General features: G+C 37.4%; 1 protein-coding gene across 1 annotated transcript in view; it reads right to left on the reverse strand.

The window, feature by feature from the left end:
• Positions 1 to 15722, reverse strand: part of adamts9 (ADAM metallopeptidase with thrombospondin type 1 motif, 9) — a 256778-nt gene that overhangs the window by 31630 nt on the left and 209426 nt on the right. The window contains exons 31-36 of the mRNA XM_043708280.1: positions 9227 to 9397; positions 3245 to 3445; positions 2426 to 2555; positions 2195 to 2289; positions 1991 to 2085; positions 1756 to 1889 (exon numbers count right to left, since the gene is read on the reverse strand). Of these exons, the coding sequence (XP_043564215.1) occupies positions 1756 to 1889; positions 1991 to 2085; positions 2195 to 2289; positions 2426 to 2555; positions 3245 to 3445; positions 9227 to 9397 (826 nt within the window). The remainder of the gene's footprint in view (positions 1 to 1755; positions 1890 to 1990; positions 2086 to 2194; positions 2290 to 2425; positions 2556 to 3244; positions 3446 to 9226; positions 9398 to 15722) is intronic.

A 15722-nucleotide genomic window follows, 5' to 3' on the forward strand; every position in this document is an offset into this window, starting at 1 on the left:
GGTATGGTGGCTCAGTGGTTAGCACTGCTGCCTCATAGCACCAGGGACCCGGATTCGATTCCCACCTTGGGTGACTGTCTGTGTGGAGCTTGCACATTGTCCCTGTGTCTCCGTGGGTTTCCTCTGGGTGCTCGAGTTTCCTCCCACTATCCAAAGGTGGGCAGGTCAGGTGAATTGGGCATGGTAAATTGTCCATAGTGTTAGGTACATTAGTCAGGGGTAAATGTAGGGGAATGGGTCTGGGTGGGTTACTCTTCTGAGGATGGTGTGACCTTGTTGGCCTGTTTCTGTACTGTGGGGAATCTAATCTAATCTAATCAAGTTCATTCCGCACATGAGCCGCTCTCTGTATTCAGAAATAAATTGCTTAATATGTCCTTTTTAAACCTTCTTCATCTTAAAAATATGGTGCGTAATTTTGAACTCCACCACCCTAAGGAAAAGACCTTTGCTATTCATCTTATCTATGCCCCTCATGATTTTATAAACCTCCAAACGGTCACCCCTCAATCTCCTACGCTCAGTCAAAACGTTCCCAGCCTATCCTGCCTGTTTTATAACGCAAACCCTCCACCTCTGACAACATCCTGGTAAATCTTTACTGAACCCTCTCCAATTTAGTAACATCCTTCATAGAGCAGGGTGAAGAAGGGCCTGTGCCCGAAACGTCGAATCTCCTGTCCCCTGGATGCTGCCTGACCTGCTGTGCTGTTCCAGCAATAAAGTTTCAACTTTGATCTCCAGCATCTGCAGACCTCACTTTCTCCTAGAAACTTGAATGAACCCATCTGTAAGAGTCAAGTGGGCCATCTTGGTACATGTTCTGTCATAACGAACTGGGGTCCAAACAAGCCAAAAGCAATGGGATAGACATGCTACTGGAAATGCAGCATGGGAGAAGCAGACAGAGAACAAAGTATACAATCACAGCAGTAGGGCGCAGGCAGGAAAAGTAAGGCTGGGAAACGGTGGTATGAAAGTGGAAAAAATGTGTATAAGGAATGTGGTAAGGCAACAAGAGGCAAATGTGTTCTTGCTCAGCTTAATTACCTCATAGATGTGCTCATGCCAGTGTCCTACCTGCGAATCCAGTTCTAGCCTCAACTTATACAAGGTCCTACCAAGCTGGACTCAGATTTAGTTCTACTTCAAGGTATCAATAGAATTATGCAATACTTTAGAGAAATGTCCCTAGTGAGGACAGCCTTAGACTGCTGCAGACATTCCAAAGCAATAATCCATTTTATTTCATATGTATGGTACAACATCAATTAAAGGATTTGAATATATTGTGTTTGATGGTATTCCTTCAAGCACCATTAGGATAGACCTTTTAACAAATAAAAATATAGTTCTCTCAGCTGCTTTTAGCCCTAGCATTTTATCTCATGGCTTCAATTGTTCAGAAGACTGGCACAAAAAAAAACACAGCTTAGCCCCAGTTATATTATTGGAGCCCATTCTACGTACTTAAAGAAGGAACTTTCTAACATAATTTCTGCTTACTCAGAAGTACACGTTAAAATTGAAAACTGTAGGAAGGAAAAAGTATTGAACGTTAAAGCTTCTGGAGAAATTTGTACTTCCTGTTGGATGGACAAGATTAAAATTTCCCCTGAAATAAAACAAAATGTATACATTCTTTTTCACTTGTCCATTAAACTCATTGTTTGATTCCGATGTGAGTTTCAAAGAGAGGGGATAATGTACCAATATGGTTCAATTAAACACAAGTGGATGCAAGATTTTACTCACTTATTATTTGCAAAGTGTTGACGTCCAACCTTACTTTGCTGAATGTAGAGAAACCTGCAGCCAGATAATCTCTTCTGCACAGACAGTCATCTCTTCTACTTCCATTATATGGGCATTCAGCAGGATTGTGCAATCTAAATCAAACGAAGTTTAATACATATTTAAAATATTTTACAAAATTACTACATGTAAAGTGAACAAAATGTCAGCACAATCATATTTTATCTTTCTATACCTGTAACCATAAACTTCAGAGAAATTTTCTGCATCACCGCTTGCCAGTGTGATGTACTCTCTTGGATTATCTGATAGCATGCCGACACAATATATCTGCAATGACAAAAATGCTTTGACGCAAGAATGCAATAAATTAAACAAAGAAACACGACATTTTTATGAAAAACTAACATTTCCCATGTCAAACAATACAATCATGTACCTTCACTTGTTTTCCTTGGATATTAAGAACATGATCACCATCCTCCATGAACCCTTTCAACCTTTGCACATCTCTACAGCTTTCTGGAAATTCACCTACATGCAAAATATGTTTTCCATTAGAATTTAGAAAATGTACTTCTGACTAATTAGGAACATATTTTGTTAACAGAAAACAGATGGCAATATTTTATGGTGATGTGAAAGTGAACTTAATATTCCAAATGCTTACATTTTCCATTCTGGCATGATCTCCTCTCTTCAGGCTTGAGCTCTAAACTACACAAGTTGCTTAAATGTCCATCATTTGTCAAACAGTGTACTGAGCGTTGCATGATTCCTATTCCACAAGTCACTGAACACTTCCAAGAGAATTGACAAGAAAAAGGAAATTAATAGCACTAAATGTAAAGTGAATATAAGTTGCCATTGTGATTAAACCAGTACATTTATGTTACATTATTGATATGGATATATTGATCTGATGGTTATATATGGATATTATTTTGAATTTAATATAACCTTTAACTGTCACCATAAATGACATTTTAACTGAAATGATCCTTTATTATTGTCATGTCATGACAAGGGAAAGTAAAACTGTAATGTAACTCAACCTCTCAAACATTCTTTGATAAAACACATGCTAATCATATTTTCAAAGGCAATTGAGAACTCCCACTAAGAGAAAATTTATTAGAGATAGAAATGTCATTATAAATGGAAACTTTTTATCTGTAGATTAAGAATGTTATTCCTTGTTAGTATCTAACATTTATGTTGCAAAAATAATTTTACTAGGCACCAGAAAAATGTAACTAGGCTATATAACTTAGAACTCTATATACAATAGGATTCACTGCCTTGTAAATTGAATTACGATTAACCCCAGACGCCTCATTGTGATTCGACAGACATACTTTGTAAAATTCCGATACAACGCATTAAGCAAACATTAATATAAAACACTATTAAGTTTGCATCAAATTAAATACAGTGTGATTGCTCAGGTTTACAGCTTGTGTCCTGAAAAGTTTTGAAATGAACTTACACTTCCCCAATTTCCAACCCTCCATGAGGCAGTTACATGACATTCACCAAGAGAGCAGGCACGGATGTTTGGCGGTTGTGTCCCAGGGCAGTTAGTTGTTATCTGATGATAGTAGCCGTATTCATAGGGGTCCTTACCATTATAAACCTCACTGCAGGAAACAAGTCTTTGCTGGTAGCCATTTCCACAAGTAACTGAGCACTGAAAATAAAGTCAAATTATTAATCTGATTTTCTTTTCTAATGTAATGTTGTTTTGGAATCAAAAATGTGAGAAATTCCATTGTAATTTCACACCACAAGAATAGCTTTTACATCGCAATAGAAGTAAGAAATTTAGAAAGTAGCATGCTGACAGAACACTGATGTACTCTATTTCATTACTTTATCATGAGGTAGGATATGGGTTCATGTTTGTGATTTTACTCGTGTTGATTCTTATATTCACAATTCTGGATTAAGAATGCTTTTGGAGGATTTACTAGAAGGCTGGTTCATTCGCAAGCATATGACAGGAAAGCAATTTAAAAATAACTAGTATTCCACAAATTGGTTTGTTCACAGATACATATTAATCCATAATTAATGATTATTGTGTTTGAAACCTACTTTTACTGCGTGGATTATTTGGCTCTAAAGTGTGATATTTCAAATCTTGTTTGATGTTCTTTGGATTTATTTAAAATCTTAACTATACTAGAACTTCAAAGCAATCTGATAAAATGAATTTAAACAAACGGGTCAGGGTTTATGCGCTCATTCCCCTATCTCCAAGTGCATATTATCACCTGGCCTTTGTAGCTGGCAGAGAGACATTTGTGTTCATTGCTGACTTTGAAGAGAGCTGCTCCACAAAGATTTAGTGACATATGTGGCAAGAGAGGTACCTGAAAGTTTTGTTTTAGATGGCAGTCACACGTGGCAGATTAAGTACTTTAAAGTCAATCAGTGATCATGGACAGTAGGGTGTGACTGCAAGTGAGGCAGATAGGGGGATCCTCAGTTCAGGAACAGAGGAGCCTCAGCTCTTGACCTTGTCCAACAGGTATGAGGTACTTGCTCACTGTGTGGATGAGGAAAAGGGCTGCAGTGACGATGAGCCAGCTGACTGCAACACCAAGGTCATTCAAGAGGCGGAGCAAAACGACAAGTGGTAATTGTAAGAGATTCTATAATTAGGGGGATAGATAGTATCCTTTGCTAGCCAATTCTGAGTCCCACATGGTGTGTTGCCTGCCCAGTGCCAGGGTGCAGGACATCTCTGGCCAGCTTGAAAGGATATTCGAGCGGGATGAGGAAGATCCAGTTGTTGTGGTCCACTTTGGGACAAACAACGTCGGCAAGCTAGGAAAGAGGACCAGTTTGGGGATTATCAAGCATTGGGAATGAAATTAAGGAACAGGTCCTCAAGGGTTATAATCTCCAGATTACGACCCGAGCCACATGCAAATTGGCTTACGGATAAGAAAATTAGGAAAGTAAACATCTTTTGTGTGGAAAAGATGGGTTCCATTTTATGGGGCCTTGGCATCAGTTTTGGAACAGGAGGGATCTGTACTGATGGGACGGTCTCCACATGAACCAATCTGGAACTAGGGTTCTAGTGAAAAGGATAAATAGGGTGGTCACTAGGACTCTAAACGTTGGGGGAAGGGAAGGGGATAATGAGAGGAAGTATGGTGGTAAATAAAAAGGAAAGCAGCAGGTTAGCACTTATGCAGGAGGGTTTAACTACAATGGCAGGCTACGAAAGAAGTAAAAAGGAAGGGTAACTCAGGAGATATTATTATTGGAGATGTTGGAATTCATGAAGAGGATACAAAGACGAGCATAAGGGCACTTTACCTGAATGCTCGTAGTATTCATAACAAGATGGATGAATTAATGACACAAATCATCACCAATGAATATGACTTAGTAGCCAATGTGGAGACATGGTTGCAGGATGGTCACGACTGGGAGCTAAATATCCAGGGGTATCAGACTATTCGGAGGACAGATGGGGAGGTGAGGGAGGTGGTGTAGCTCTGATCTTCAAAGACGACATCAGGGCGGTGATTAGAGATGATGTAGGAGAATAAGGTTGAATCAATTTGGCTGGAAATTAGAAATTCTAAGAAGAAAAAGTCACTGTTATGTGTAGTCTATAGGCCACCAAATAATAATATCACATTCAGACAGATAATAAACAAAGAAATAACTAATGCCACAAAAATGGTACGGAAATTATCATGGGAGATCTTAAACTACATGTCAATTGGTCAAACCAGGTCAGTCAAGGTAGCCTTGAGGAGGAGTTCATTGAATGTATTCACGATAGTTTTCTTGAACAGTATGCAATGGAACCAACGAGGGAGCAAGCTATTCTAGATCTCGCCTGTGTAATGAGACAGGAATAATTAATGGTGGGATAGTTAGGAGCTCTCTTGAAAGGAGTCACATTGTATGATTCAATTGAGAATACAGATGGAAAGTGTGAAGATAAAATCCAACACCAAGGCCCTGTGCTGAAACAAGGGAGACTACAATAGGATGAGGGAGGAGTTGGCTAAAGTAGACTGGAAACAAAGACTTTATGGTGGGACAGACGACCAACAGTGGAGGACTTTCCAAGCAATTTTTCAAAGTGCTCAGCTAAAGTATACTCCAGTAAAAAGGAAGAACTGTAGAAAAAGGGGTCGTCTGCCATGGATGTCTAAGGAAATCAGGGAGGCTATCAAATTGAAAGAGAAGGCATACAAAGTGGCCAAGATCAGTGGGAAACTAGAAGACTGGGAAATTTTCAAAGATCAACAGAAAGACACAAAAAGAGCTGTAAAGAAAAGTAATATAGAATATGAGAAAAAAAAACTAGCTCAGAATATAAAGACAGATAGCAAAAGTTTCAATCAATATATAAAACAAAAAAGAGTGGCTAAAGTAAACATTGGTCCTTTAGAGGATGAGAAGGGGGATTTAGTAATGGATATGAGGAAATGGCCGAGACATTGAATAGGTATTTTGTGTCAGTCTTCACAGTGGAACACATGAATAACATACCAGTAATTGACAAACAGATGAAGGTAGGTGAGGATGTGGAACAATCATTATCTTGAAAAAGGTTGGGCAAGCTAATGGAGCTAAAGATAGACAAGTTTCCTGGTCTTGATGGAATGTATCCCAGGGTACTAAAAGAGTTGGCGGGAGAAATAGCGAATGCACTTGTGGCAATTTTCCAAAATTTCCTGGACTGTGGGCAGTTCCAGAAGATTAGAAAGCAGCAATAGTGATGCCACTGTTTTAAAAGGGAGGTAGACAATAGATGGGAAATTATAGATCAGTTACCTTAACTTCTGTAGTGGGGAAAATTATCAAGAAAAATATAGGAAGCCATCTAGATAGAAACTGTCCCATTGAGCAGATGGTTCATGAAGGTTTCAAATCTTTTGGAATTCTATGAAGACATTATGAACACAGTGAAAAACGGGGACGTAGGAGATGTGGTGAATTAGATTTCCAAAAGGCATTCGACAAGTTGCCGCACAAAAGGCTGCAAGGCATTATGGGCAATGTATTAGCATAGATAGAGGATTGGTTAACCAACAGAAAGCAAAGAGTGGGAATAAGTTAGTGCTAATCTGGTTGGCAATCAGTGACTAGTAGTGTGCCTCAGAGATCAGTGTTGGGAATGCAATTATTTACAATTACATAGATGATTTGGAGTTGGGGACCATGTGTAGTGTGTTAAAATGTGTGGATGACACTAAGATGAGAGGTAGAGCAAAGTGTGCAGAGGACTGTGAAACTTTGCAAAGGGAAATAGTTTAAGTGAGTGGGCAAAGGTCTGGCAGGTGGAGTACTATGTTAATAAATGTGGAGTCATTCATTTCAGTAGGAATAACAGTAAAAAGGACAATTACTTGTATGGTAAAGAAATTGCAGCACGCTGCTGTGCAGAGAGACCTGGGTGTTCTTGTGCATGTATCAAAGAAGGTTGGTCTGCAGGTGCAGTAGGTAATTAAGAAGGCAAATGGAATTTTGTCCTTCATTGCTAAAACATTTGAGTTTAAAAGCAAAGAGGTTAAATTGCAGCTGTACAGTGTTCTGGTGAGGCCACACCTGGAGGACTGTGTGTAGTGTTGGTGGCCTTACTTGAGAAAGGATGTACTGGCACTAGAAGGGAGGCAGACGAAGTTCACTAGGTTGATTCCGGAATGAGAGGGTTGACTCGAGAGGAGTGACTGAGTAGACTGGGATGATATTCATTGGAATTTAGAAGAATGAGGGGGTTCTTATCAAAACATATAAAATTATGAAGGGAATAGATAAGATAGAAATCAAGAGGATGTTTCCACTGGCAGGTGAAACTAGGACAAGAGGGCATAGCCTCAAGATTAGGAGGAGCAGATTTCAGAGTGAATTGAGTAGGAATTTCTTCACCCAGACAGTTGCAAATCTATGGAATTCCCTGTCCTGTGGATGTTTTTAAAGCTAGGATAGATAATTTTTTGAACAATAAAGGAATTAAGGGTTATGGTGAGAGGGCAAGTAAGTGGAGGTGAGACTATGAAAAGATCAGCCATAATCTTATTGAGTGGCAGAGCAGGCTCAAAGGTCCAGATGGCCTACTCCTGCTCCTAGTTTTTATGTTCTTGTCCAAGGTAAGTTTGAAACTGGTGCCAAGCTGAACATCTGCAGATGTTCAACAGCAGTGATGTCATTAAGTAGGATAGCAGCCAATCACATAGAATTATGCTCACAAACAGGAAATGGGGATGTAAATCCCACTTAATTCTTTCATTTTCAATTTTTAAATTTTACAAATAGCAAAATAGATGATTGGGATATACTTATGTGTTTATGGAAGAATCTAAAATATTCAAGGAAGCTTTAAAATCATACTTAAAGTATATGAAACTTATCATAATGAAGAAATTTTGCATTCAGTAAATGTAAAATTACTCCTTCAGAACTAGTGTGGATTTAAAAAAAATGTTAATCCAATCTTATAAAACTCATTGCCTTTCTCAAGAAGGGTCAGTGTACCCAAAACATTAACTCTGCTTTTTCTCCACAGAAGCTGCTAGACCTGCTGAGTTTCTCCAGCAATTTCTGACTTTGTCATTGCCATTTTATTCAATTCTCTCTTTGTCTTTCTGCTACAATGGAAATAAATGCAGTACTTCAACTGATTTAACACTATTTTTTTGCAATGAAAGCATAATCTTAGTGAATTCATGCTATGCAGCTTCAATGTCTGTTATGTTTTGATAGTTATTTTAACTTTCAGTGATGATGTCTAAGGAAATTAGGGATTTCCAATAGCTCTAAATCAAATACATCTCCAATATATACAATTGGCTGCTGATGAACTTCAGTGGAAAGTTGAATTGAGCAATATGTATAAGTGAAACAGGATTTGGTATTGTCCATTATGCATCAACATCAAAACTAAAATAATTCCTGCTCTTCTATCATGTGATGCTCAAAACTGCATTTGGTTATCAAATAACATTTCCTGATCTGTAAGGCAATTGGCTCCATGGCAACAGGGGAACTAAATCCAAACAATGACAAGGTAAATTAGAGTAAGCTGAAAAAGGATGAAAAATGTAGCACAAGAGTTCCTAATCCAGTAATATTAAAAACAATTTTGAATTGCTTTCTACTGTATGAATAACAAATCTAGATACATTTATTTATTTTTTATTGATTCACAGAATGTGGGCATGCTTGGCTAGGCCAACATTTATTGCCCATTCCTAATTGCCCTTGAAAGTTAGTTGATATTGGATATCAGTTGCAATAAAATACGTCATCAACATTTCAGTGGTAACTTCAGGTTAAACATTGAGTTTGAGATAGTTAATTTTTCCACAAAATTTTATAATTCATTTTATGAGAATTATTAACATTGGCATCTGTTTCATTGGTAAATCCTGCAGTTAAAAGATCCTATTTGTGAGTTTTTCAAATGTATGAATTAATTTAAATTTTCATTTACCTCAGACCACTCTCCTGTGATCCATATATATTCACAAGGTTGAGTATTGCACTGCTCCACATCTGATGGTCTTTTCTTTGCATCACATTCAAAACTATGGACTTCTTGTGAATTCTGATTGATACAAGTCACTTGGCGATGCCTTGTTCCAGTACCACATGTCTTGCTACACTGTAAAAGAAGCAGACAAAAATAATATTTTATTTGATCATGTTACCATCTTTTAATATCTGATTAGAAATGAGAAATCTTAAGAGTGACCTGATAGCATTATGAAAGACAAGAAACAGAAAACTAACAGCCATAGTCATTAATATATCCAATAGAGAATTCACGAAAAATGCTTCTTTACCCAGAGAATGATGTGATTGTAGAATTTGGTACTGCAAGGAGTGTTTGAGGTCAATAGTACATTAGCAAAGCAAAGAGAAAGAATCAGAAGAAAATGCTGATAGAGTTGGATGAAGATGGGTAGGATGAGGCATTTGTCAGTATAATCAACTATCTGCATGGATTTGTTGGGTCAAATAGTTGGTTTCTGTGCTGTAAATACATTACAATTGTCTATAGTACATGAATATTCTAAAAACAATAAGTTGGCCATTTGATTTGTTAAATTATTAGGAAACTACATCATATTTAAGTATTACAAATATGTTCAACTAAATTGTTCATCGATCACTAGGTAAACTTAAGTTTCTACCACTGAAACACTACCAATGAAATGGTTACTCATCACTAGTTAAGCACTGTTAACAAGCTCAAATCACTCTTCATTATTTATTTACATATATGGAATGGGCTACTGACTTTGGCATCAGGCAGCCCTGTATATCTTGGAGGTATGTTAGAGTTGCAATGGGAAGAAAGTTGGCTCTACCTTATTTTGTGGGTCTCTCTCCTGTCGAAAACAGAGGATACACAAAATCCATTATTTCTTTTAGCCTTCAATATTCCATTTCTGGCTGATTAGAAAACCCATATTTGCTCATGCAGATAGCTTATTTCATATTTCTGGATAGTTTCATATATTTGTTAGATCATAGGACATATAGCCAGAAGCAAAATTTAGATTTTAAAAAAATTAATGCTGAATGACTTTGATACAATTGAAGTATGTTTGTAATTGCGTATTTATACCATCACTTAGTCATATCAGCCAATTATTTCCATATTCACTACCCAGCTTTAAGTAGCACTAACTATATTCTAGATGATATTCTAGACTATGTTTTCCAGATGATTACTTTATACTAAACGAAGTATTAATTCAATATCTCCATAGCCTGTATTATGATAGTGTAAATACTAATATAATCTGCATTTGCTGATGTAAGCAGTACAATGAGCCAAATGTGGGCATCTTTTAATGCCAGATTCTTCCTTGTAAAAGAGTTAAAGATGAAGCAGTTCAGGATGCATCTGGTGGTTCTGGTGAATATTCTCATTTGTGTATTCATCATACTGCTCCTACACCACTGGTTCCCTATATGTGTTCAAACACAACTAAAGCAACCAAGAGACCAGTGCATTGTTATGTCCATCTCCAACATTACATTATGGTTCAGCCAACAAAAAAAAATACAGGAATCAATTATTGAGGAGGACAGAATACCTCTTTCTAGTACTACCAGTTGCCAAGCAATTTTGTTTTTCATGAGAAATGCAAACACCCATTTTCCTATTACACACAGTCTTCTAAGACCACCACATAAAGGATGATAAATAATGTTACAGGATAATATATGTATAACTTATGAGAATAAAACTTTACCTTCTGTTAATGCATCACATAATCTTATTTAAAGAGATATTAAATGTACTAATGGTCAATGCTTTAGGAAACAAAGTGCAAAGTGTAAGAATAACACTGAAACAGTTTATGATTTCATTTCATAGAAACTGCTGAAAATTCTGAAAATACAGAATATAAAGAACACAATATTATAGAGTAACAATATCCAGTCAATTTGAAACGTTATTTGGTACAGAATTGAACTGTATATATTTAATTGCGAAATTGTAAGGTTTATAAAGTAACCCTATTGTATATCTCATAATGTCAGTTCAACAAGACTTCCATTTTCTAACAAAAAGTGAAGTAAGTATGAGCGAAACGCAGGCAAATGGGACTAGTTCAGTTTAAGATACCTGATCTGCATGGATGAGTTGGACCGATGAGTCTGTTTCTGTGCTGTATGACTCTACGACACTAAAATATTTTAAAATGTTCTTGTGATTAATAGGAGTGCTCCTCCAAATTCTACTGTGTATTTAAGAGATACTGGCAGCATCTTCCCTCAATCTCCAGTAATTATTTGAGGCTACCATTGGCTAAGTATGCCATCTTAAATTGAATACCTTAGCATGCAGAAGCTGCAGAGTTTGCACATTATTACCATGAAGTTTATGGCCAAATTCTAGCTTTTCTGGCCCCGCATCACCCTATGACATACAATGGCATTGCCATCTAGGATAAAGCAGCTCACTTGACTGAAACCATATCACAAACATTCATTCCCTCCACAATCGACATACAGTAGCAGCAGTATAGACATCAGAAATTCAACAAGGCTGCTTTGACAGCACCTCCCAAATCCATGATTATTACACCTAGAAGGACATTGGCAATAAATATACAGGAAGTCCTACCACCTGCAAGAACCACTCCAAACTGCTTGTTATTCTGAATTTGAAATATATTGTCATTCCTTCACTGTTGCTAGGTCAGAATCCAAATCCTGAAATCCCCAACACTGTTGTAGGTGTACCTATACCAAATGGACTCCAGCAGTTTAAGAAACCTGCTCACCATCACCTTCTTAAGGTCAAATGGGATGGGCGAAGATGGCCCAGCCAACAAAGTCCACACTTCATCGGTGAATTAAAAGAAAAACTTCTACAGGCATTTACAGCACTAAATTTATTCCATTTGTTGTCCACAGATCATTGAAGGCAGCAGCATTGGTAGATAAGGTGGTGAAGAAGGCATATGGGATACTTGCTTGAGGCATTGAATACAAGACTAAGGAAGTTTTGATGGAAATGTGTGCAACATTAATTAAGACACAGCTGTAGAACCATGTACAATTCAGGTTACAACACTATAGGAAGGTTATGATGATACTGGAGAAGGTACAGAAGAGATTGACTAATGTTGCCTGGACTGTAGCGTTTCAGATTTGAAAAGAGATAAGATAGGCTGGATTTGTTTTCCTTAGAACAGAGAAGGCTGAAATGGAACTTGATTCAGATCTACAAAACTATCAGGGGCATGGATTGAGTAGATAGGAAAAACTTTTTTATCCTTAGTAGACAGTTAAAAACCAGGGCCAAAGATTTAAGATTTGGGGCAGGATGTTTAAAGAGCATATAAGGAAAAAGATTTTCACCCAGAGTGTGCAGATACCTGGAACTCACTGCCTGAAAGTGTGTAGAAGCAAGAACTGTATAACAATTAAAATAGTAGATGACCACGATTTAATTCTTCAGCATTTAATCCTCTGGGCAAAGTGCTAGAAAATGGATTGGGAGTAAACAGATGCTTGATGACTGGCACTGATGTGATGAATCTAGTGACCTCTTTCCACACTGTGTGACTCTATTAAAATCTTTCCAGAAGATTTTCAAGGAATAACATTGCATAGACATCCTAACCAGAGCTACACAAAGTAAAATATCAGAATAATGCTAATAATGCTGATAATGCCAAAATAAACACTAATATCTTTACATTTAGCTCAATACCTTATAATGAGTTTGTTAAATTGCTTAAATATACAATTTTGGAATTTCAAGTCAGTTGCTGTTTGATCTCCAGAGGAAGATTAGGACTCCATGCTAAGTTAGAGTCTGCCTGAAGACACTACCTTCAAGTTGCTGCCTAGAAAGACACCTTTGAGTTTGCCTGCATGAAGGGAAATTATTGTGCCCAGCTTACCAAGGAAACTATCATTGGAGAACAATTTCAGGAAATGTAATTCAATCAACTGACTTTTAATCGTTCTGGATTTTGTAAAACTTGCAATTTCCTCTCGGCTTCTGTCCTCCTTAATTTCCTGAGTGGTTGTGTATATGAATGGAGTAGTACAGCAATTTCCCAACATCTTGAAAGATTTTATTCACAAAAGAATCTTTGATTTTATCTTAAATGTTATTTCTGCAGATTTATTTCAAAAACTGGAATCTAATAAACTGAGTTGGGAAACATTCTTCAGCCTATTTTTGTAAGAGATTAAGGGTGGCACAGTGGCTCAGTTGTTAGCACTGCTGCCTCACAGTGCCAAGGATCTGGATTCAAATCTACCCTCGAGTGATGTGTGGAGTTTGTATATTCTTTCTGTGTCTGCATGGGTTTCCTCCTGGTTTACCCCTGCAGTCCAAAGATGTGTAAGTTAGGTGGACTGGCCATGCTAAATTGCCAGTAGTGTCCAGGGATGTGCAGTTTAGGTGGATTAACCATGGGGATTACAGGGTAGGGGGAGGAGGGTCCAGGTGGGATGATCTTTGGTGGGTTGGTGTGGACTTAATGGGGTGAATGGCCTGCTTCCACACTGTAGGAATTCTATAATTCTACATTTAAGAGAGGGGAGTAACGAAGGCAAATGAGTAAATTAACAATAACACAGTGTCAAGAGAAGAAAAGCAATCATAATTTAAACTTACCCCCTTGTTAATTTTGTCTGTGACACAACCTTAAAAAGACACATTAAGTTTCTGGAATAAACACTGATCAAAATAGGTCTTTGAAACCTTTGGAGCCATGTTGATCAGGATTGCTGTTCTGATTCCATAGCAATCAACACTGATTTCCTGCACTCTGCTTAAATCGAACTGCACCTCCTCCAGAAGTTTCTGAAGTGTTACTTCCTGCAAATCAGGTGGCCCAAATTTGTCTCTTATAGGCTTCTCTATGAAGGCAAAACAATGCTCTGAAGGCCCAAAGACCCAAATTCTATTAATTGTCAGACTTTTGGTTATCGCATTTTGTTTGGCTTTTAGCTCAAATATACTCATAAAGTACCATCCACATTAAGATTTCATTAAGCAAATAATTACATCCACATATAACTCCCAGCTTCTGCAACAAATGAATCAAAATTTGATACACAAAAATGCACAATTTCAGCTCAGGTATTCATTTGGATTAAGATTTTTAAAAAATCATCTGTCACAATAATTATAGATGGTTTTCACTGGACTTCGCAAAAGCATTTTTAGAGTATTTTTGTTTTAGGCTGTGTCACAGACAAAGGGGCAAGGAAATGAATCTAAATTATGACTGCTTTTCCCTCTTAAGACCGAGACAGTGAGGTATAGTTTGATTTACTCATTTTCTTTTCTAGTCCCATCCCTTATTGAGATAGGCTGAAGGGTGTTCTCCAAACTCCAGTTTTATGATTCCAACTTGACCAGAACATCTTTTAATAAGAAAGAAAACAAAAGGAAAAAAATGCAAATCTCACTAAACATATTCTTGAATATTTCTTTAAATTTCTTTGGATTACTGCATACTTTTGTTAGGAAGCTATTTTTAAAATCCTGGAATATAATTGATTAAATTTGATGGCACAGTATTTAGTTTGATCTGTGTTCTGCAAAATGGTAATGAAGCTAGTAGGATAAATCACCAGTGTGTAACTCTTGTTAATGAGCATGCTGTGCTGCTAAACTCTTTATTTTGTACAACTCCGAATGATGAAAGCAACACAGTTCAGAGAAAAGCTGTGTAAAACTAATCCAGAGTAATTGACATGCAGTCAGTAGGGTGCTTAAGGGGCCTACTGCCCTCTTAGTCTGAAGCAGCAAACAGAAGAAAATTGAGCACATTCTATCAGTGAGCACAGTGGCCTCATTTCCTTCTGACTGCAAATGACTATTTATAACAAAAAAAAGGTGATGCAATACTTGTTGGCTTATTCATTCATATTGTGCTCCTCATGGAGTTGCAGCTGTTCAAAATGGATTCATGGAAATAAGCAAGAATCATTGATATGCTCTGTGATGAAAATGTTGTGTAGTATTACCTAGAGTTATATAAAGGAAATTGAGTACTGAATTCCAAGTCATGCCCATCATTAGTCAAGCATGGATGATTTCTCTCATACACAGGATGAAAGATTTAGGGTTTTTTTTCCCAACTATTTGTTCGTGCAGCAAGAGGTGGGGGTGATCCAGGTGTACAGACAATAAGGACCAATTACCTTGCAGAACCAATTATACCACTAGAAGATCTAATCCTTCTATCACTGGCACATCTTGGCTACAGAATATATAATGTGCACTATACTCATTCATCATGGTTATTTAATCAAGGGTTTCCTCCCCACCAGTTAGAACAAGAAGAATAGAAATATTGTTGGAACAAGTTCCCTTTAAAGTCACACACAATCCTGACTTAGATGTTCCATCAGCATTGGATTGATACCCTAAATTAGATCAGATTACATTACAGTGTGGAAACAGGCCCTTCGGCCCAACAAGTCCACACCGACCC

This window comes from Chiloscyllium plagiosum, chromosome 18 (assembly GCF_004010195.1).
Source record: "Chiloscyllium plagiosum isolate BGI_BamShark_2017 chromosome 18, ASM401019v2, whole genome shotgun sequence".
NCBI lineage: Eukaryota > Metazoa > Chordata > Chondrichthyes > Orectolobiformes > Hemiscylliidae > Chiloscyllium > Chiloscyllium plagiosum.